This window comes from Cyanistes caeruleus, chromosome 2, assembly GCF_971803275.1.
Source record: "Cyanistes caeruleus chromosome 2, bCyaCae1.hap1.1, whole genome shotgun sequence".
NCBI lineage: Eukaryota > Metazoa > Chordata > Aves > Passeriformes > Paridae > Cyanistes > Cyanistes caeruleus.
The window spans coordinates 44,238,643-44,261,662 of NC_141702.1; the positions used below are offsets into that span (position 1 = coordinate 44,238,643).

Sequence of the window (23,020 nt, forward strand, 5' to 3'; positions counted from 1 at the left end):
TCAGGCAATCAAGCTCATGAAATCTCATATGTACCAAACATTCTCCATAATCATGTGGCACAGCTGATCGTAAGTTTTCAGTTGCTGCCAGCCCTATTAAAAACCCACTGTGTTTCTGATTTTTCTTTTGATTGCATAAGAATCTTCTTAAATAAAACATAGTGAGAATATCATATTGCATTCATATTCTTGAAATCTTGATCTCAGCTCATTCCTCTTCTCAAATCATCAATCACTCTTACCTAAGTACTCATACATTCACCTTTATACTTGAATATATTAAAAATAACCAAGTTTTGTTGTCCAGGAACACAGTGCCCTGTTCACACCACCAGCATACTATTGCTGCCTTTCTTTTTCATTATTGTTTGCTCTAGAAGCATCTCAGAGCTGTCAAACTGCACATGAAAATCTATTAAAGGCCAGAAACCAATGAAGCCACAAGAAATATTCATTCACTTATTGTGATTAGGCTCCAGAACATGCCATTGTTTCAAGTGGAAGTGAAAGAACACTGCATAATCTTTATACAGTCTCATACTTTCATATATATATACTCGTGGAGTTCTCAACTCCACCCCAGCAGATGAAAAACGTTGTAATATCTTCAGTTACATTATATCAGAATACTGACCGAATCATACTAACGAAATAAATTAATTAGTGCAGTATGCCTTTTAATACTTAACTTCATACTGCTACAATTTTCCAAGAATTGCAGAAATTTGTACTGAAACTGTACATCTGCATTGCAAAATTTGTCAGGGGAGACGCTAATAGGACAGAAAGAAGATAGGTGGTACGTCAGCAGGTAGAAAAGCAAGGGAAATCTGTTGGGACTCTAGGATAAATAAATGATATAGATACAGTTATTAAAGAGTTTGAAGTGAAGCAATCAGCCACATTGATGTCATAGTTCTGATGGATAAGCAGTCCCCAAAGCTGTTGTGTGCTTTCATTACAGCACTGGATTGTACTCAGGTGATGGTTAGAAATTTCACAAATACTATTATACTTTTTTTAAAGGAAATTTAAAAATTCTCCAGTAGAGAACTGTTGCAAGGGAAAGGGGAAGATTTTTCAGGACACACAGTTCTGTTGAAGCGCTCTGGTGTGTGGCCATGCCATGTCCCAGGAAGGCTGTGCCAGGCCCTGTTACCTACAGGTCCCCTGGTCTTTCTTTGAAAAGCTCCCACTGGGGTGAAAGCAGGGCTTTGTTGCTCCCACAGCTTCTCCTGACCCACTGCAGAATTCCACCAGTGCTGCTCAGGTTTTGTATGCTATGCTTGCACATCATGGCAGTCCAGTTCTCACTTCACAAGCAGTGGGAGGAAGAAGCTCCAAGAAAAGGGAGAGCTGGACAGACAGACAGAGGTGACATTACAATTTCTCCAGGGTAAGCCATCCCTACCACGCCTTCTATGATACTGAAAATTACTTCCTTTTTAAAATGGAAACCAAACACACTTTGTGATGTACTTGCTGAGTTTACCTTGCTCAGCTGTCTAGTGCTGTAAAGACTTATATTGAACAAGATTTGAGCCCATACCTCTGAACAGTCTTTGATCAGCTCTAATGTAATAGAGCTTTTTATTTTAAAAGTGCCTTTTCATTTATTCTGCACTATAAGGAGAAGACTTTTCTTACTCAACGTATAATTGCTGTATTTGCACATGCTAAGTATGCTGAAAACAATAAAAGTTAATGAAGAAAAGTACTGGTTGTAATGAATTAGTAATATTGTTAGATTTGTATTTGGAGTTGATTTCTATTGTTGTGGATGGAAGATGATCAATAGGAATATGTAATCAAGTTGTATGTGTTTTTCATCTCCCGAGACTCATCTTGTAAATGAGATGATGAATCTCACAGGGTTTATCCTGGAGAGAAAAAAACTAAACAGAATAATTTAGAATAACTGCTTGGATTTCCTCTCACTAAAAGCTATGGGAAAGCTACCAAGGACTGGGAGACAAAATTACATATTTCTTGAAGATTATAAAAGACATCACTGCTCATATTTTGACATACTTTTCCCATTATCTTTCAAACAATTTTGTCAAGAGCATTGTACTTATTAATGTACTTAGATATTGAATATTTTAGGACTATGCATTTTCTCTACCAGTTAATTAGCTAAGCTTCCAAAGTACTTGCTAGTTGGGATACTGCACCTTTGCTGAAAGCCAGCCTTCCAGAAGACAGAAATAAGAACAGTAAGTCCCAAAGGAAATCATTCTTATGATAAAGAGTCCTAATGTGCCCCAGTAAAGGTGAGGATTGATTGTTATGGCCTATTGTTACTATAATTAGAAGTCAAACACCAATTAGCAGTTCCATTAATAAGATTAATCTCTGCAATATCTGCAGCTGAGACTCAGGGCTTGTGTGCAATAAACCAGTGTGAATTTAAAGTGCAACAGCTACACTGCACTAAAACTCCCAGGCTGAATACTTATATCACAAAAGATAAGACCTCTGCTTTCTTTGAGTTTTGAGCTCCTACATACACTATTGGTCTTACTAAATTTTTCTCATTTATTACTTTTTATTTTGTTCAAACATGTTCTACTATGATTTAGCAATCACTGATGGGGATAGGTGCAATGGAACATGAGGTCTCCCAAGCTGAATCACAGCTACTCCCTCTGCATTGCACCAAGTTAAGGTAAATTTAATTTAGTTTCCATTACTAGTAAACCCAGAAAAGTAGTAATGGAAATGGGAAAAAAACTTCAACTTCTTACTAATATAAAAGTACTCTTCACATGATAGAAGTCCATTGTAGAGTTAGGAATCATTTTTTCACTTGAAAATATGAAATTAAGAAACAGTCAAATCCAATCTCTGAAGTTAACACCCTATGAAGTTCAGAGTACAGAAACTGAAAGAAGGGCAAGATCTGAGGTGAGGTGAAGAGTCACACACTTGTGCTCTTTGTATTTTTGTAGGCACCAAAATAATAATCTGTATGGTCTTTCTTTGTTTATTTTTCATTTGTGTTTTACTTTTTACAATAATTCTCAAAGAGAATTTGTCCACAGATATACCTACACCATTCGAGGTAAAAAGAAGGCTTTTGTAAAATTTATTAGCAAACAGCTCAAAGCAAGTTCTAAGTGTCATTTACACTTTAGCAATACAATAAACCTCACACCTTCACCAAAATTTATTCATGTTTCCCACGGCTAATTAGCCAGGAGGCTTTGTAATAGATTTGCTTTTTTCTTTCTTTCTTTTGAGAGGGGACTACTTTCTTTCCATAGATCCATAGATAATCAAATATAGGTTAAAGTGGAGATACATTCCAGTTCGAAGGCATTTAAACAACTATTTAAATTTACAAACATCTTTCAACTTGTCTACAGTAGAAAGAGTCTGCTGACAAAACTTCATTGGTGAGCTGATCAAGTGAAGATACAGTTTACACAGTAGAAGACCTGTTTTGCCAGAGAGCATTGTTCCTAAAGCAGAAGGTGGCCCTTTGCTACTGTAGCCATCTACTCTGACTGGAGATGTGACAGTCACCTGAGCATGAGCATCTCTCAGCTGTTTGGCTGCATTCACAAGAACAGGACACAAGCTACTTGCCAAAAACTGGAGCTCTCAGGGAATGCAGAGCCACCAAAGATGCATATCCTCATGCAGTATTTATTCTGTTTTTCACTCAATGTGGAACACCTTTTACATTTTCTCAGTTTCCAGAGAAGGTGTGCTCACACCTAATATGCTGTTATGCTAAATATATAAAGCAAGAATATTGTCATTTCAGATCCTTCTCACCCATAAAATCCCAGTCCTACAGCAGACCAGGCCACAGGCATAAGTAAAGTCAACCAACCAATGCTCATTTGTGCACATTTTTGCAGACTGCAAATCTCAAAAGCATACTATAATCAGCCTATTACCTTTGAGTTTTTGACTACACCTGTCCATATTTATCTTTGCAGACTGATGTTGTCCAAGGATCATCATTCACATAAGCCTGGATTCCCTGGAAGCAGCCTGAGTGCTCCTCATGCATACAGTGATTAAAGATTGCTCTAACAAGCACAGCATCACCTCTGTTATGGCTGCCATGGCATGGGTTTTGGACAAGAACAGACCACTGCAGATGGTGAGCTGTCACCTGTGAAAAATAGAAGATTCCTAGTGTTCCCATTAATACACAGCATTTGTCCCTAAAACACAGTGGCATATCCCTAAGACAGACAAGACCTTTTTGCTTGTGTTCTTAAAGAATGCCTTGGCACAGTCACCATTTCTAATTCTGAAAATCTTGGGACAGAATGTTCTTTGGATATTTCAGCTATCAAATGACCATAAAGACACCTAGCAGGCTAAATTATGCCAACATCAGTGTAGCCTCTTGTGAGCTCCATGGCCATGAATGCACACAAATGACAGCATTAGACACAGAGCTGAGGCTACAGGCCAGGAGTAGAATGCTTGCTCATCTGTTTAAAACACATCTTGATTATCACCTTGTGAAGAAGACTGTTCTTGAAAGACCTGACCTTCATGAAGAAATGACCTCATTGCTGACTCTGCTTTCAGAAGGAGGTGGGTCTACAGACCTTCCAACTTGAATTATCCTGTGAACCTGTGTACTATCAGCATCATCTGGTGAGCCCTAAAGAAGGTTAATGGAAGGCAAAACTTTCTTTGAAGATGGCATAAAGCTGTTTGGAATACAGGGAAAGGAAATTAAGTTAAGGCAAAGCTTTGTTTTCATATCTAGCAAGAAGCTGGGAGAAAGCTGGGTAGAACTGCAAAGGGACAGAGCAGTATGTCCTCTGTTCTTACAGTCCTTAGACACCTACTCCCTCTGACGTCTTTGCAATCCAAGAAACATTCAGCGAAAAAGAAACCTATGGGTGAATGAATCCTCTGCTTAAGATCTGGATTTAAGTTTTAAGTGTTCTTTAGAGTAGGTTAGAACAAGATGACCACAATATGTGATATGGCCACAATGACAAACACGTGAAACCACCCTGTGACCCCTGTGTGTGTGTGTGTGCACCTCCAAAACAGGGTACTCAGGACAACTTAGTGTTGGAACATGACAAGCAAAAGACCCACCACCATAACAAGGACTTGGCATCTGCCACCAGCTTACTCTTAAACTGGGCTTTTATTGGAAGCAGAACCAATGCTGATTCCAAAATAATTTCTAAACCACTAAGGAAAAGGAATCTATGTTCATGATTCCTGTCACTACAGTATTGCCACTACTCTTCCAAGCAGCAGGAAGGACTCTGATTCAGAGACAAGCTTATTCAGTGAGCACCTTCTTGTAGTGAAGCATGTTCTTCTTGCAAAGTGATGAATTCCTGGAGCTGCAAAGGTCAGCTGCATCATCCTGAGGAAGAAGGTGCAAGGACAGAGCCCAGTATTGATAGTCCAAATCCAGCAATTTGCTAGCTTTAGCAAGTTTTAGTACAGAACTGAAATAGTACTTTCTATATTCTCATTTCAGTATTTCGTATTGATTAAAGGTCTTTGCTTGTCAATGACCATAGGATCCACCAGTGTGAATGCACAGGCAGATTTAACTGAAAAAGGATTGTTTTGAACCTCTGACAAGCATCCAAGGAAATTTGCAGAGCTGACTCAATAGATGTCAATACTAGAGGGTATTTTTAAAATTGGCACTAATAAGGAAAAAAAAAAAAAAAAAGAAAAAAGGCAAAACAGAGAGAAGAAAATAACTTGCTGTGTTAGAGCCAAGGATTCCAAGGGCTGAAAAGATGGCCCAAGTTTGTTCTTTGGTGTCACTTGCATTTTAAGCTGCAATACAGAGGCTATGTCAGGCATTCATTACTCATATGTAATTATTCATTACATATAAAGCCAAGGAGATCCCTCAGTCCCCAGGCAGTAGTGTATGCAGTGACAAACGTGAACAGAAGAAGATACTACTTTGGGTACTTTGAGAGAGGACCCAAGCCAGTCTTGGTATCTTCAACTGTGAGAATGTAGCTCCACCATGAAGCATAAAGTTGTCAGTGTTCAGAAACCACACGATCCTGGAGTTTCAATTTTAATTACAATTCTATTTCCAGCAAGTAAAATAACATCAAGCTGCATGCTTCGCTATCCAAGTGAGTTTTGCTCTGAGAGAAGGCAATGCAGTGTCAGACTCTACTATAATCACCAGTTAGGAAATGCATCTCAAAACCCTTATGAAGCTCTAGCCTTCTGTGTCACATCTGAGGTACTCTCTGACACTATTAGCATGATAAATTCGATTCTGCCTAAACCCAAATGTGAGTTCTGCTTTCTCTTTAGCACAGGAGTAAGGAGTTTCAAGGCAATATGGGATGCATGCTTTGCTTGAGTACAGGCATTGACATCAACTCTTACATGGTACTGGTTGCATACTCTGTAGTGAGCGCTACATTTGATCCTTGTATTTGCATTGCTTCTGTAGCCAAGGAAATATTTTCTTTAATGCTAAGAGACCAGCAGAAAGTTTTAATTTAGGAAATCTCTCCAGCAGCTGAAATTGAGCTGTTTATCATGCTGCTACTTCTCTTCATCCTCTTTTGGGATCACTGGTGCTGAGCTGGAAGTAAAGCCAGGTTCTTTTCCCCGCCAATAGAAATAAAGTCAGGTTGCTGCCAACACAACAGGGAGGTGGCTGAACAGTGTAAAGCATGCCAGGCAGGCTTTTATAACACTTCCTCCCTTATCTTCAGCATGGCTCATAAGGCAACCAGCAGTTACTATGACACCCTTGCACACAATGACCCCCAAGGCCCCAGATTAATGCAGGCAGATCACGACTCTTGCAAATTATGAAGTGCTAAAGCTGAAGGCAATGCTGGCCAGAGGCAGCACCATTTAACTATACTAGCCCTGCTCCTGTAACTACCTAAATTGTAATCCTCATTATTCTGGAAAAGATTGTTCTCTGGTAGCAGGCATTGGTTTTGTTCCATTGTGTACCAGTGAAAAACAGATGCCAGCTACGAAACTAGATTATCTATTTTTATACATTTAGGTCAATTGTCCCTTGAATTGACATATCTAGAGAACAACAGAATAGGATTTTTTTTTTCTACTCCAAATTCAGCTCTCAGTATCTTTCTGTTTTAATTTTAATTTTTGTATTACTTTATTGTGATTTAAGAATATGAAATAGTGAGAAGAAGTTATGCAGAACATGCCAAATTCCAGGATGAAAAAGCCTACCATGTTGTTTTTTTTAAAAAAATTAAATGGTTATCACAGTGTTACATCTTCCTGGTCACAGATTGTACATTTAGTGTAGTACCAGTTACAGAGGACTGATGTAACCTGGCTATCTACTGCAAGACTGAATATTTAAATACAGCACAAGAACTGGTTCCAACACAAACACTGGGAAAAGAAAGACTGGGCTGGTGCAGTTGCTGACAAGTACTGGAACAACCTAGCTCATGCTCAGATTTCAGAAATGCAATTAATCACTACTAAGTATCCTAAAATCAAGTGAGCCATATCCCAGCTAATAGTCCACAAGATAATGTTCACAGCACGTAAGTATCAGGCAGTGAAGATGCTCATTACAGTGCCAGAAATAATATTTCCAGCAAAACATTATATATAAAGATGAAGTAATTATATGGCATGGCGACAAAAAGAGCTGTATAGATTACAGCTAAGCTGGAAATCTCTAAGAATCTATTTCCAAAAAATACTATCGAAAGCTGAAGACATATAAGCAATAAAGGATTAAGCATATTTCTTCACTTCATATCACTGAGGGATATTCTTTGCCTTTGATATATATGTCAAATATACACAAATCATATATAATTACATTGCAACCAAGACAGCAGACAAAAATGCATTAATGGAAAACAACATCCTTTTGTTCGTCTCCAGGAGAGGGCAGTTTGTAAAACACTACTTGTAATACATGTAAAAAATATCACAAAAACCGTTTAAGATGACAGCTTTACAAGCCACCTATTCTCTTAGCTATATACAATGGAGAAATGGAAATCAGATATTAGACTCCCATATAAATAAGTGTAGTTGGAAAAGTACCTTATGTAAAGAAAGAACTGCAAAGCCAAAGCCCACAGCAACTTCAGTAGGGGGCAAGACCTGACCATGGTGACACAAAATGAAACAATCCAGTGGCATATTTGCTTATATTTACACCATGCTGCAGGACTTAAAGTGTCACTGAAAATCCACTTAAATTAACAACTCCACAGTCATCACTTTTGCAAACAGTAATGAACCTTAAGTGAACTTGTGTGGGGCGTATTCCAAACTGCTTCGTTTTTGGTGTACCTTTGTAACTCTGAACTAGATATCATAATGGCTATTGACTTGCTCAAACTTAGATTATTAGGCTAGATTTTCAGCTGGTTGAACTGGCACCATTCCAATGATGTCCATTTACACCAAATGCCTCATTATTAATTCAAGGTCTTATTTGCTCCTTAATGAATACTTTCACTAGTCACCTTCCCAACAGCAGCTTTAAATGCTCAAACTTTACCTGCATGGCCAGAATCATCATACTCAAGAACTTAGTTATCAAAAAAATAATACCTTTTCTCTCTTTTTATGAGGCATACTTAAGGTAAATTTTTTTAATCATTTACAAAACAAACTAAATACCTCCTGTGCCATAATTAACAAACTAGAATTATGCTTTCATACAGCACCATTTGCATATAAATATAAAAATTTTACAACCCTAAGGGGACATTATGGATGAAACAAAATAAGAATGGAATTAAACAGCTAAAGAGACAACACAGCTCTCCATAACAAGCCTGCTTTACAGCCTTGTCCTTTTTCTTATTTTTTTTTATTTCTGCCTGTACTAACTCTCATATATTTTCCTTCTCTGCTTTTTTAAGATACTACATAGATTTTAAAATTTGTATTTGTTTGGTTTTTCCAATTCTATGATACTACCTCTGCATTTTGAAACAAATCAGGATGTAAACATGTCACTAAGCTTGTGCATCTTCACTTAGTATATTACAGAGGTCAGAACCACAATTGACAAAAAATACAAGTCTTGTTTCCACAACCAAGAACACACAATTTTTCAAAAGGATTTTAATAAATTCAAATTTTTCAACTGGTCTCATTACTTACTTCAATGGAATAGCTCACTGTCAAATATACAAAGGAGAGCAACCACTGTTTTTCATAAGTGTTGTTACTAGTATTATGAAAATTAGTTTAAAAGCTTAAAAAATATTTAGGAACTCAATGAAGCTGAAATGTCGTGGTGAGAGCCTAGGGAACCATAATGGTAGGCTCAGTAAATCTGCTGTGGGAGGTGAAAACTTTTTTCTACATAGCTGCTGCATGGGAAAACATCTTCAAACAGGCTATACAAAAACTTCCAGGCTCAGTGAGACCAACTGGCCCACAAGGCTGGCATCTCACTCTGTTAATTCTAGCAAACAGGTATACCCAAATAACATTGGAGGAGCTCAAAATGAAAATAGTCTATTTAAAAATATTTTCCAGCATTGGGGCTTTTTTTATTCCAAGCACCTCTTATAATGTAAACTTTCAACTAACTACCTTGATGCAAATGTTTTCAATTTGGTTATGCCCAAAACCCACAATTGAGATACAATAAGAGTTATACAAAGAGTATATGGTTTTCACTGTGGAAAGCTTATAATAAATCTGAGGAACAAAGCTTTGTGATTAGATAAGTACTGATTTTCCTTACTGGGTGAACAGGCCACTTAGGATGCTTTGATACCACCAAGAAATTGTCCATCAACATCACAGCATATCATACTTAGCATATCATACTACATACCTGGAGTAAATTCCACTGACCATGTCATGTTGGAAGGAGAGTTCTGCTGTGCTGGGTCCAGCAGCTTTGGAAATAAGCAGTACGACCAAACCTCGCATCTGTAAATTGTTTCGGCTATCGTACACAAAACCCCTAAAACAGGAAGAAGAAAAGAAAAAAAGAGATATTTTCACAATCCATGTTCAGTAGTTGTACCGAAGTGGAGAAAAGACTTCAGGCTGCCATCCATTCATCATGTCTTTAATATTCATGTTAGCAAGGAAATAAGTTGCAATTATGAATCATGATCTTTGTCATCCTTTACCTGACACTTACAATGAAATCCTACTATTGCAGGGAAAAACAAGTATTCAGGATTGAATTAAATCTTGATTATTTTCAAGGAGCAGCATGTCTCTTGCATTTCATGTCATGTGATGACAGAAGTATTTCAGAATAATTCAATGAAATCTACTGTAACAGTATTATAATAATATAATAAGAGCTTTCAGTTTCTTGTCTGAAGTGAAAAAAAAAAGCTAAAAGCCTCCTACTTCATGAGAAGAAAGGCAAAGGAGGAAAGGTACAGCCAAAATCTATATATAACCTGCTGGAAGAAAACTGTTTAGTGTTTGTGAACAAAGGGCAGACTACATAAAACAACTAGGAAAACAACGAAAATTCAGAAACTGATGAAAAATGTACAATAAAAGTTAGAGACAAATGAAGTCGAGATGAGCTGGTTTAAACAAAAAAAAACTGTTTCAAATGCTACAACTTTAAATTTGGGGTGAAAACGAAGCTGCACCCAAGCTCATATTCGCTGAGATCAATTCCAAATAACCATTTAGATATAACACCTCAGAATTTAATTTGTTTTAAAGTCAGCTTTGCTTTCCTTTTTGTCTGAAATGTCTCCAACTGTATTCCTCCTGTCCTTGTCAAACTTGCTTTCTACTTCCTACATTCATTAATACAGCTAAATAGCTAGACAAAAGGATAATACACTCCAGATGCTATTAAACTTTGCAAACTAATTTCCAATAAATAAGAGCCAGTATCACTGATATCATCTAAATATTTGTTAAATAAAACACATAAAGAACTACATCGCAAATTCACTAAGCACTTTAACTCATCTTCTATACATATCAGAGTATAATACAGTATATATCTATACTATATCAGTATAATTTTAGCCCTAATAACTTAGGGAAATCAAAACAGAACTGTCTTTAAATCAGTTGAATGAAAAAAAATCTAAGATGTTGATCTTGCAAGTATGTTTGAATAAATAAAACAGTGCATGCAATCTAAAGTTTCATTTGGACTTTTGTCATTACATGTACACTTTGCAATACAAGTGTACCTTCTGTAATAAGCTTCATTAACACAGACACATAAACATGAAAAAGAATCATTTAAATAGCATCTTTCTCTGTGAAAGTTCCTGCACTACTGCAAATAAAATGACTTCTTGAGTCTTTACATCCTGTTTTACAGTGCTGAGGAAATGGTCCGAACCATTCTCGGAGAAGAATGAGCAGCACCACCCAGGTAGCTGGTACTAATCAAATTCTGGGATTGATCTTCATATCCACATTCACACACCCAATTCCAGGCTAATACTCCTCCCTCCAAGAGATGCCCAAGCTCCTACTCACTGCAGCTACACCCTACAAGTGCCATGATCAATTAAGGTAAGAGAAGGCCAGTATGGCTTTTTACCACAACCCACAACACTTCTAGCTCTGGTGAGATCTAACTAGCCAAATGAGGCCATGACTTCTGTGTGACTTCTGTGCCTTTATAATCTGCTCACATCCTATTTGTTTCACCTGCAGGCTGACAGGCTGGCCCATCCTGCACAAGTCAGGTGTGCCCATGCTCACAGCAACCCCGAGCAGAATAAGAAAAAAACAGTAAAAGGGAGAGTCTATTTAAGTTTCCAAAGCAGAAATCTTTTTTTTTTTTTTTTTTTTAGTCACTCAAACCCATGAAAGATTGCTCAGACCTCTGCTCAAGGGCACACGCACTGTGGTCATGTGACATACACCTTTATTTTGTTTACTGGGTACACGTAGTGAGAGATTTTAAGAAGGAGGGGGACAACTGCTTGCCTTCAGCATTCTGTGAATTTGTCACCTGCATATTTCTATTCTCATCAAACACACAAGTGTATAATTTGTTTCTTACCATGCTCCAATATACAGTTAACAGAATGCAGCCAAGGCAGTTATACACTTAAAACTCTATAGATTTCCAAAGTCAGAGCCACAAAGAACATTAAATTACCCAGGAAAAAGACAGAAAATACACATAAATGAATAATACATACTGTGTATGCATCCTGTACACAGAATTCATAATTGTTTGTGGTGGTCTAAGTACTTCTCTGGCTTGAACTTCAGTTGACCACATTACTCACAACCACAGAAGTTACACAGATGATGCAACTGAATTAAAATATATCTCCTCAACACTATTTAAAACTCCATAATTTTTAAAGAAGAGTGGTTTTAGGAAAAAAATTGCTTTTTTCCACACATATATGTGGTAAAATTAGAGTGTATTCTAAATGCAGAGATATCATGAGACATGAATAATGCTCTAAAAAAATAGCAAATTATAATGATACTCTGAACAATCAGAACACTTTTGCTTTTTCATGACCAGTGCTCTACAGCTTATCAAGTGACAGGATGTTATAGAGGTAGATGCCAAAAGTGCTCAGCACAGGAACATGGAGCACTGGACTTTAAATAAACCACTGCCTAGAGAGACACTAGAAGTGAAGCACTTTTACCTGATTCAGACTAGGTGAGGAACAGAAGAAGAGAATTACCTGTATTGAAAATACTCAGTCTATAGCAAGAGCAAGTGTTACGGGCTGTTCAAGGGGTTTGCAACACCACTAGCAATGAATACTTTATGTTCTTAGCAGAAAACTATTAATGAAAAGTGCAGCTGTGGGTGGGGGGAAGAAGAGAACATAAAAATCAAGTAATAAGGAGCAATATGTCTAGCATTGCTACACCTAATCATACTGCCTCTACGTTACATATGGTTTGGATGTAATTTCAGACAGGATTTTCTATGAATTACCAAACCAGTACTCAAAGTTTAACTCCATTTTCAAAACATGTTGTGTTACTGACATGTAACATATCCACACTAAAGCAAACCGCATTAGACTTGAAACAAATAAAGCCTCCGGTGATCATCCTTTAGACACTAGAAACTACTGCAGCTACTTGACATGGCTTCAGGGGTCACATTCACATTCTGAATTAAGCTCCCCAGAGAAATCCTGCACAAGTAACAGCAACACAAAAGTCTTCCAGATGGTGCAATTAGTCTTGATGGGTATGTGGCAGGAGACAGGTGCCTCCGGGGAAAAAAGTGAACTAAAAGCAACCCAAGTGAAATTGCGCACACGGAAAAAAGATACATCAAGCTGACATTCTTTTGGAAAACCTCTGCTGAACAACACAAGTGCATGCATAGGGTACCCAAAAAACCCCCCTCAATCATTAGCACAATTTTGCTTCCTCTTAAGTTTACAGGCTGGGTATCTGCAAATGACATATTTCATCCTTCGGGGACTGCATACCAGAAAAAGGAAAGGAAATAGGAAAATAGGAAATAGGAAAGTCAAACACCTCTACGTTTCCGTTTTGGAATTCACAATCTGGGAGAGGGAAAGACATTTACTCTAGATATTATCCGTGTGACGGAGTAACCCAGTTGAAAACTGGCAGATTCACAGTTTTAAATACAGCACAGTGTTCACCGAAAAAAAAAAAAAAAACCACTTAAAAAAATCAAAAAATCCATCTTACAGCACAGGGGAGAAGCGCCTGGCTCCGACACATGCGCGCTGTGACACTGCACACGCACAAGAGACTCACACCACCCACTCAGGCAGTGACACTGGCTAATAGCTAATGTGCTGCAAATTACACCTCCTACTACCAGGGTCCGTCTGCTGCACAGAATAAATCAAGCGAACATTTCACTTAGTGCTTTGTGTATTGCTCCACACGTGCAGCTATTTCAGTAGAATTTCAACCTCCAGTAACCGTCAGGTTTAACTCCATCGGTAATTTACACTTTTATTAAAATAAAAATCTGCTATTCATTGCAAGCGTCGTTTGCATTAAATATTTAAATACCGCAAAGATTTTAAAATTATTTGCATGAGACAAAACCACGTTCCTAGCACTTTTTTTCATCATATTAAACTGTGAATTTAAACAATAGAGAGGAAACATGGCAACTATAACAGTTGTGTACTGTAAGGAAGAGCTGGGCATAGGGGTAATTACATGGTACCAAAAGGCAGCAAAAGAAACGCCTGCACTGGCAAGTGTAAAACCAACTGACTGCAAGTGGGTGTAGCAGAAGAGACCATACTCATGGGTACTAGTGCTAATTCAAATTTAATTAGGAAGAATGCAGAACAAATTTCCCAACAAAACTGATGTGAAAAGGTATTTTGGGAGAGACAAAAAGGTGTTGCTAAATGTTTAGATAAATGTTGTTAGTGCTGCCCAAATGTCCTGCTCATGACCCAAGCAAGCAGGAGCTGTGGGGCTTGCAGCCCTTCCATCAGTTACCCCACAGGAGCCCCTCCAGCCCCACCCAGGCGTGTTTGGTGGCCACAGAACTGATGGACAGATCACTGTCCTCCTCACATCTTCTGGTCATTTTTACCCTTCTTTTCCATGCATTCTATTGAAGGTGTCCCACTGACAAGATCAATCGTTTTGTTTCAGGCCATACACAAGCCCCGTGTAGTTAACAAAGGGAAGGAAAAGAAAGAGGAATTCCATTCCTCTGCCTTCCCTGTTCAGCTGTCAAACAAAAGGAGGGGGGAAAAAATGATCTGTTCACACAGCTCTAATAAAAAGCAGCTGGGAAAGTCTATAATACAACTAAAATCAATTACACTGATGAAGAAGATTTATAAGCATAGGATAGTGTCATTGAAAGCCCAGACTAGTTTTAGGCTGAATTACAAACTATTCTGAAAACCCCCTCAATTCAAACTGACAATCCCAGATGTGACAATATAAAGAGTTTTCAGTCTGTAACATCTAAAGAAAGTACCTTCCGTCTTGTTCAGTATAGAAGGGTTATCAGGATGCACTCATAGTTACAGGTGCAGTTACATTTTAAAAATAACACAACCCATTTTTTCAAAATTAATTATAATAGACAATTCTATAGCTATCATTAGAGGTAAGGCATGGAGCTACTTGGCAAGATTCTTGGCTTCCTTATTAGAAATGCAAGAAATACCAGCCTCAGGGCTTTTATCCAATTTGCTTTATTAATGACTTGTCAGAAGTAAATAAGAAAAAACTCTCTGACATACTCATTTTTTAAATGGATGTTAGACCACTGTATTATTGATGTGCATATCACAATCATAGGATTCACCATCTGACCATACGATCACAGTCAAACATGCATATATTTAAATATTGAGAACATTCAAAGTTAAACATTTGTTATATGCTAACAGCAATCTACATCAACTTGTTTTCACCGACTACTCAAGTTTTCAAGTATTTATAAAACATCCTTCTGCATATCTCTCCAGAAAACATTAAAAACCCTGGCCCATTCCAACTTCCACAGCCAGATCTGTAGAGGAGAATCAGCCTTGTCATGACATGTGCTTTGAGCACAATTCAGAAAGGGGAGAGGACACAAACTTACTTCACATGGAGAGAACAGAATTTTAAAATGTGATTCAAATTAAATATACAGGTGAAATGAAAAGATAGAATGCTCTGCAACACACATGCCATCTCAACTCAAAAGCCCACTAGAGGCTTCAGATGAGAATGTTAGGTTTAGAAACTTATTCTTGGTTTTGGACAACTAAACACCTCTTTGCATATGGAAAATGACTATTGAAGTTTGGGGAATTTCCTTCCCTGAAAAACAGACTTGTGAAAAATGGGATGGGGCTCACCATGATTATGTAACCACCTGGTAATTAAAGGGTTTGTCCAGTAAGGGCAGACTTGTGTAATGAGTCGCAGCAGGCTTGGAGGAACTGATGTTCCTGTCCCACTTTGCAGGAATATGCTTTTAGACCAGGTTACAAGGGAGTTTTTAACAGCCCCCCTGCTCCACCTGTTTCTGAGAAATAAGGGGTCTCACACCATTAGCTTTGTGAAGCCAATGATAAAGAAACACAAGATTTCACAGACAAAACACCAAGCAAAACTCTGGTGTGAAAAAGACAGGGGCCTGTCTCTGCACTAGATTTTCACCCAAAGGCAAAAAAATTAGGAAGGTATTTTAGAAGTGTGGCTTTCACTTATGACACAAGGAAACTTCTTAAGAACTTCAACTGTTAGCTGGTGTGATGCTTATAGAGTTAAAAGCAAGCCAAAACAGTAACTTAGTTGTTGCAGTGAGGATTACTGCAACAAACCTTTGGTTCCCTGAGTCCAGGGTCCCAGTGATGCAAAATAAATAGGAGCAGGAACAATGGAGATGACCAAAAAAGAAAACCACATTTAAGAGAAAAGAAAATAGGGGACTATGCCCATAAACCATACAGAGAAGTGGGTCAAACTCCAAGGACCAGGACTAGGGGCTGACACAATATATAGGGTAGATCTGAGGGCAGAGTCTGAGGGCATGGATCCAACCACAAATTGGGGTTAGAAATACGCAAAACACTGTGACAAACAGCAACCAATCAGGGGAGAGACCTGGGAACGTTCTCGAAACATGACCCCTTATACGGGGTGACTTTATTAACATATTATGTGCCATAAGCTCTTTCTCTTTGCCATAACTTAAACAAATGCTTCCCAAGGCTTGAATTTAATGCCTGTTTTTTTTCTGGGTGAAGTTTAGCTGGCTTGGATCCCCAGCCAGATCCATTCCCACATGTGCAAAACAAGAATGGTTGTGGTCCAGTGAGGAAATACTTGCCTGAAATTTATGCATTCATAGCTATGCATCTACAGGCAGCGTCACTGAAAAGCTAATACAGAAAATGTTGTATCTGTGCTTTCACTTGGCTACTCTTAAATTGTGACGTGCCTCGGGGAGGCAAAGAGTTAGTTTCAGATAAGCATTGTCCCACCCCAAACCCCTTGTGAAGGGCGGCCCAGGAGTTCTGATTGGGTTTGAGTCCCCGGGGGTTTCTCCCTTGCTGTGTTTCTCAGGTCAGGTCCCTGACCCTGAACTCCACCCTCAAAGGTGGAGACCCTCAAGAGTTCTGTCCCTCAAAAACCTCTGCTCGGGGCTCTTTGTTCTGGATCTGAGTTTGTCCCCATGCTGAATAAATGGTTTCATGAACAAAGGCCCGTCTCGTTGGTTTTCCATGCTGGTCCCCAGAACCCTGCGGCTTCTCTGGACAAGATCCTGAGGTAGTGGACTGCAACTGCAACCAAGGTTTTCAGTAAAAAACAAGCCTCAAAACGCTCAGTTCCACAAAAGCTGTAGCGTTTTTGTGCTGCAAAGAACTGTATAAATTTGGGTACCTTTCCTTCCGTTTTATGAAGTCTCAGACACTTACTAGGGTGGAGAGAATGACTAAAGATCATTTAAAATACTGCTTGTACAAAATTCAGGTGTTCAAGAGTCCCAGAAATGCATGTAAACTGTGTCTTTAAAATATTAAATATGTTTTTCACAAACTGAACAGAAACATAACAAAGATGATTTTCGTTGCTTTATCTTGGAAGAAGATTGCAAAAGCGTAGCTTCTAGAACAGAAGGCTCCTAGAAGAAAACTCCTGGGGTCCTTTCCAACTCAAGTGACTCCAACTGCTCAATTTTCATGGGATATTGCTTACAAGGAGAAATATTTCTTAAATAATGGTGAAAAATTACATGCAAAGTTTCATCAGTCTATTATTTATTAAATGTGATCTTCACAGGGACTGGGAGCGTGGAAAACTGCAGTCCCAGGTAGGACGCAGGAAGCGCACAGAATTTGGCTCAGAATGTGGGGTCAATCATATCATTCCCAAAGTAAACAAGATCAAGTCTTGCACATAACTTTCAAGAATCTCAAGGAAAAGCCACAGCACCCTTCAAGATTGGAAGAGAGACTGATCTCTTTCTGGAGCTGCTACATGCACTAATTTCTTCAGGCTTTAGTAACTATCCCAAATATTTGAACATTTGAAAAGAACATTTGAAAAGAATACACTTTCAAATGCACTACATTTGGAAAGAAAATTTCAACAGTTTCTAAAACACAACAGTGATCACAAAAGATGGAGCCTTCCAGAAAATTATAAAAGTCAGAAGGTTAAATAAAATTGTGGAGATTCAAATGGGCAAGAACCCACAAAACCCAAATCTTATTCTTAAATTTAAGGAACAACAGGTTTTTGATTAGGCACACCCCAAACAAAAAACCCAAACAAACAAACAAAAAACACAACAACGACAAAAAAAAACAACCTACAAAAAAAACCAAACAAACCCCTCCCCCCTAAACACCCAAATACTTGGCCATGGTAACTTGGAGTTAATTGTAACTGAGCACTTGTAGCTCCTAACAATCAATACAGGCTTCGAATACTTGAAATAAAAAACCACAAAGATTCCCCTGGAGTCTGTAAAATCCTATTTAGACACTTGTATCAGTCTACCATTTAGTGCTGCTAGGTTTATTTGATTTCCCAAAAAGGCAGAGGTTATTTGAATCATTCCCCCATGAAGATCAGCCACATAGATGAATATTATTTTCAGGGGTTTTGATGCACTTATTTCCTTTAGGGTAGGATATTCCCTAGCATCAATGGAAGGAGTTACTTTTTAAAACTAAATCAATAAACAAAGAAACAAAATCACTCAACTAAAAAAACACGAGCCAAACAAAAGAAGCCCAAAACACCAACAAACAAAAAAAACCCCAACAAGAACAAAAAAGCCCACACTTCAACAACTGCTATTTTATGGCAAAACTTATGACCAGATGAAGACAAAGAGGAAAAATATTTGCTTGGTGAAAAGAACCAAATGCACAGGAACAGTTTGACACCCAACTGTGAAAAAGGTTGTTTTGAGGTTGCATGTCATATACAATCTGAAAAATACCTACTAAGGACACTGCAAAAACCTCACTGTAAAAATAAAAGGCAGCTATAATCAGACATTTGTCTCAAAGACATTGATTATTCAGTAAAAAAAGATTATTTATTACTATTATTAGTTTAAGTAATTCTACCCTCCACCCATGAGATCTTATGAGTGGTAGAGGCAGGGCAAAAAGGACCACTTTAAGAATGACAATAAAGGCACCACACAGGAAACAAACCACCAAAATGTATTTTTAAACCAACTGCCAGTCTCCACTGTTTTTCCTGGTCAGTGACTTGATTTGGAATGTGATGTGGATAGCAGGCAAGCTAACATTAAAAAATGCAGTTAGAATCTGAGTGCAATTACTTTGAGCAGGAGTAGCTTGCAGGTCTGGCACCCTTATTTTTCTAACCACAAATACTTAGACAGAAGCCTAAATTTTGTGTGTCTGAGCTCTCCATCAATATTTGCTTTATTTGAACTGTGGGAGGTCTAACACCCTACTGCCAACCAGTATCAACAGGTGGACTCAAGCACAAGACTACTTTTCTGGGAAAAGGCTCTCTAAGATGCAGGAATAATCTGCTAAGTGAAAGGAGTAAAAATATTTTGGAAGAGTTCAGTAAATGACAGAAAGATTATTAGCTTCAGAAGGCTAATTAATTCAGACACCTCTGGAGGCCCAGTGTCACTTCAGCAATATTGTAATTGTACAGCCTGTCATAAAAATGTATTTTGCATTAAATAAACTTTACTGGGAAAATGTAACAATGAAATAGGTCAACTCCAGGCCATTATCTCAGACTGAAAATGTTCACAACATGTTTTACAAATGGATGAAACATAAAAAGGCAAAAATGTTAGGCTATGTATTGCCATGACAGAATGATAGAAAAAGTTCTTTTAACCTTCCATCCTGAATAAGATTTCTAGATAACTTCACTGATTTTCAGCATTATTCAGATGAATTAATTACAAATATTTCTTCCCTAAAAACACTGAAGGCTCTTTACTAGTAGTGAGAAAGAGGTTCCAGATTTTTTGCTTCAACAGCAAGTAGCTCAAGCCAAATACATGCAAAGAGCGCCATACACAAAAAGCTTTCTTCTAGATAGAAGTAGAAATTAGGTGGTTAAAACCCAACCAACAGCATTACTCCAAATGCAGCACCTCTACAGTGTCACTACCTAGTAAAGTTAAGTGGTTATATAAAGCAGAAGCCTTTTGTAAGCTGGTGGGGTGAAAAAACACCTTAAAACATAGTGGATGATTCGCACAAAGTGCAAGGCAGCAATGTGAACATACAGTTTCAAATGAGAAAAAAGATAAATACTCACAGATTCTATGACAAATGTATATACTTCTAAATACTATACCTGAAAGTTTTTCAATAGTTCCAAGTAATCAAAGCAAACTTTTTAAAAAAACAAATTCAAGCCAAGAGTAGAAACCACAGAGACACTTAGACAGTACTCTTAACAGTATTATCTTCATTTGCTGTTTTTCTCTAGATTTCTGATTCTAGAGAGTTTTATTTTTCAGTGAGACTCAAGTGACCAATTCTGATAATTGAGATGAATCTGGGTTTTTACTTAGGTTAAGGAGTATTTTCAATGTGACCTCCACCCAAATTCTGTATTTGTCTCTCCACTGTGTCAATATCACAACTGGTCTTGTTCATCAGCACTAAAACCCCTCCTTTTACAAAGATCAACCTAAAACCCAACAAGTATCTGTCACCTTTTTGTGGATGATTGCCAAGCATCAAATAAGCTCATTAAGTTACCAGCAGCATGTTTTAAATTTCTCAAGTTTTGAAAGAAGATACAGCACAAAACTACTGGAAGTATTTTACAGCAAAACAACTGTTAGGAAATATAAATCACCGGGAAACTTCAAATATTTTCAATTCTTTTTTCCCTCAGAAAATGCAAGACTTTAGAAGGCCTGAGATTTTAAGCAAACACTTGTGGTTTTGGAAATGCTGGTTTCCATGGCAACCAGTAAGGTCTTCTTTATATAGCATTATAAACAGATGGTAAAGACTGGTCATGTTTGCTTCTTTGCCAACATATCAATAAAACTGCTGTATTACTCTACCTCTTGTATTAGAGTTATTAAGTAACTTGGGTATTTGAGCAACAAAATCTACAAATCAGACTTGCTCAACTAGTATGGACTTTTTCCATAAACACATGAAGATTCTCAACAGTAAAGTCACTGTAGTCTATATAGCCAGATTTCTTTGGCAAAGCTTTTTATAAATGTTTTCTCAGCACTCGCCACGTAGGGTACATTACTACCACAAATATGAATCTGACAAGGATTAAAATAATTAATTCAAACAAGAAATAGAAATCTGACTGTTTACATCCACTGGTATTAAAATGTACTTTAGAATTGTTGCATTGCATTTGGAATTATTCAGAGAAGACGTAATGAACTGTAAACTCATCTTCATTATGACATAATAAGGAGAGGTTATTCTTGCAGGTGATCTGTGAAAGAAAGAAAATCCCTTTGCATTTAAATCTTTCAGTTATAGATATGGCACACAATATACAAGTGGTTTCTTTTCCACAGATGGTTGGTAGTACCAAGAGGATTTGATTTGGTTAAGCATTCAATTTTGTACCTCTCTGGAAAAGCCTGAAGTACCAGCTGCTTGCAGTGTAAGCTAACATAGATTTTTGCTACTGAATTCAGCTGATTGCTCCAGTGGTTTAGCTGTTTAATAAGTTTCATGCCAAAAATCAGGGGAAAAAGAAAAAAAAATAAAGAAAAGGTAGAAGCCAAACTCACATCAGGTTTTTGACTGCATTTCAGGAGCCTAAATGACACATTTCAGATCAAAGTATCTTCTGCATTCTAAACAGATTAGAAATTATTTTATTATCAAAATACTATAAAAATATCAGTATTTCTAGTCCAGCTTCCACTGAAATCCACGCCCTTTCCAAGAGGGCTAGCACACAAATTCTCTATTGCCTGTTTTTGTTAACTACTTTGTGGTTTGGTGGGGTTTTTTTTCAGCAGCATGTCATGGACAAATGTAGTATCTAAAAACTTTTCTTTATAGGAAGTACAAATTTCCAGGTCCACTCCTATCCAGTCTGCTCCCAATATCACACCAGTTATCACTGACAAGCAAGATTCAAAAAAATCACCACACAAACAAAAATTCTCAAAATCCACTCAACTTCAAAAAACAACCAATAATACATTTGAAAATGTGTGAACTACTAAAGATTTGAATATGTTTGGCAAAGATCAAGAGGATAACAAGCATTCAGTATGCACAGAGAAGCCAGAAATGGTTTCTAGGGTATGGATGAGAAGTCTTCCTGCACATCATTTGATACTCATTTGAGACTGCATTAAGCAACAAGTTCTACAGATAGATAATCCCACACAATTTTTGTGTTGGTAGTTGTATGCTCTTCTTTTTGGTACCAGGCAAATGATACACAAATAACATCCAACAGTGGGGTCCATTCCACCAAAATCCCAGGAGTTTCCAACAGTGCTTAAACTGGAGATGCTTAACACTACATAGCATAAAATTCCTAGGGTGGTTTGGGTGCACAGCCTGTTCAGAAGCACACACTGAGATGACAATTGTTGTCTACATCTTCAAGGATGAATCCACTGGCCACTGCTGTGGTCAATGTTCCAGCAATCCCAATATACCTTTGTCATTTTAGGATACTGTTGTTCACCTGCTGCCTACACCAAAACTCACCATTTCCATGCGCCACATGATTTAGCTTCATAAAACAAATCTAGATGGGGCTTTGATATATAAACTTGATCAACAGCAGGTGAATGAGGGTAAGGTTAGGGAACTTTTAAACAAGTTAGATGTGCACCCACAAGTGCTGAAGAAACTACCTAACATTATAGCCAGGTCACTCCACGATCTTAAAAAAGTCGTGGCCATCGGGGCAAGTTCCCAAGGACTGGAAGAAAGCATCACTCCTACGTTCAATAAGGGCAAGAAAGAAGGTGGAAAGCTACAAAGACAGTTGAAAGTAAACAGGTAGGGTAAAACCTGTAACTAATATTCCAAATAATCAGGTTACAATTTAACAGAGCCCTTTTAAAAGAGGTGGCAGTGCAGAGCAAGCATTGTGTAAAGGACCTGAACTTCAGTTTAGCAAGTGTATGGAACAG

General features: G+C 37.8%; 1 protein-coding gene across 2 annotated transcripts in view; it reads right to left on the bottom strand.

Moving 5' to 3' along the window:
• PDSS2 (decaprenyl diphosphate synthase subunit 2) overlaps window positions 1-23,020 on the bottom strand; it is a 113,016-nt gene that overhangs the window by 56,183 nt on the left and 33,813 nt on the right. Inside the window, exon 2 of one of the 2 annotated variants that reach the window (XM_023923900.2) lies at window positions 9,797-9,928. The exons of the other annotated variant lie outside the window; for it this stretch is intronic. Within the exon in view, the coding sequence (XP_023779668.1) occupies window positions 9,797-9,928 (132 nt within the window). The remainder of the gene's footprint in view (window positions 1-9,796; window positions 9,929-23,020) is intronic. 2 annotated transcript variants of the gene reach the window in all.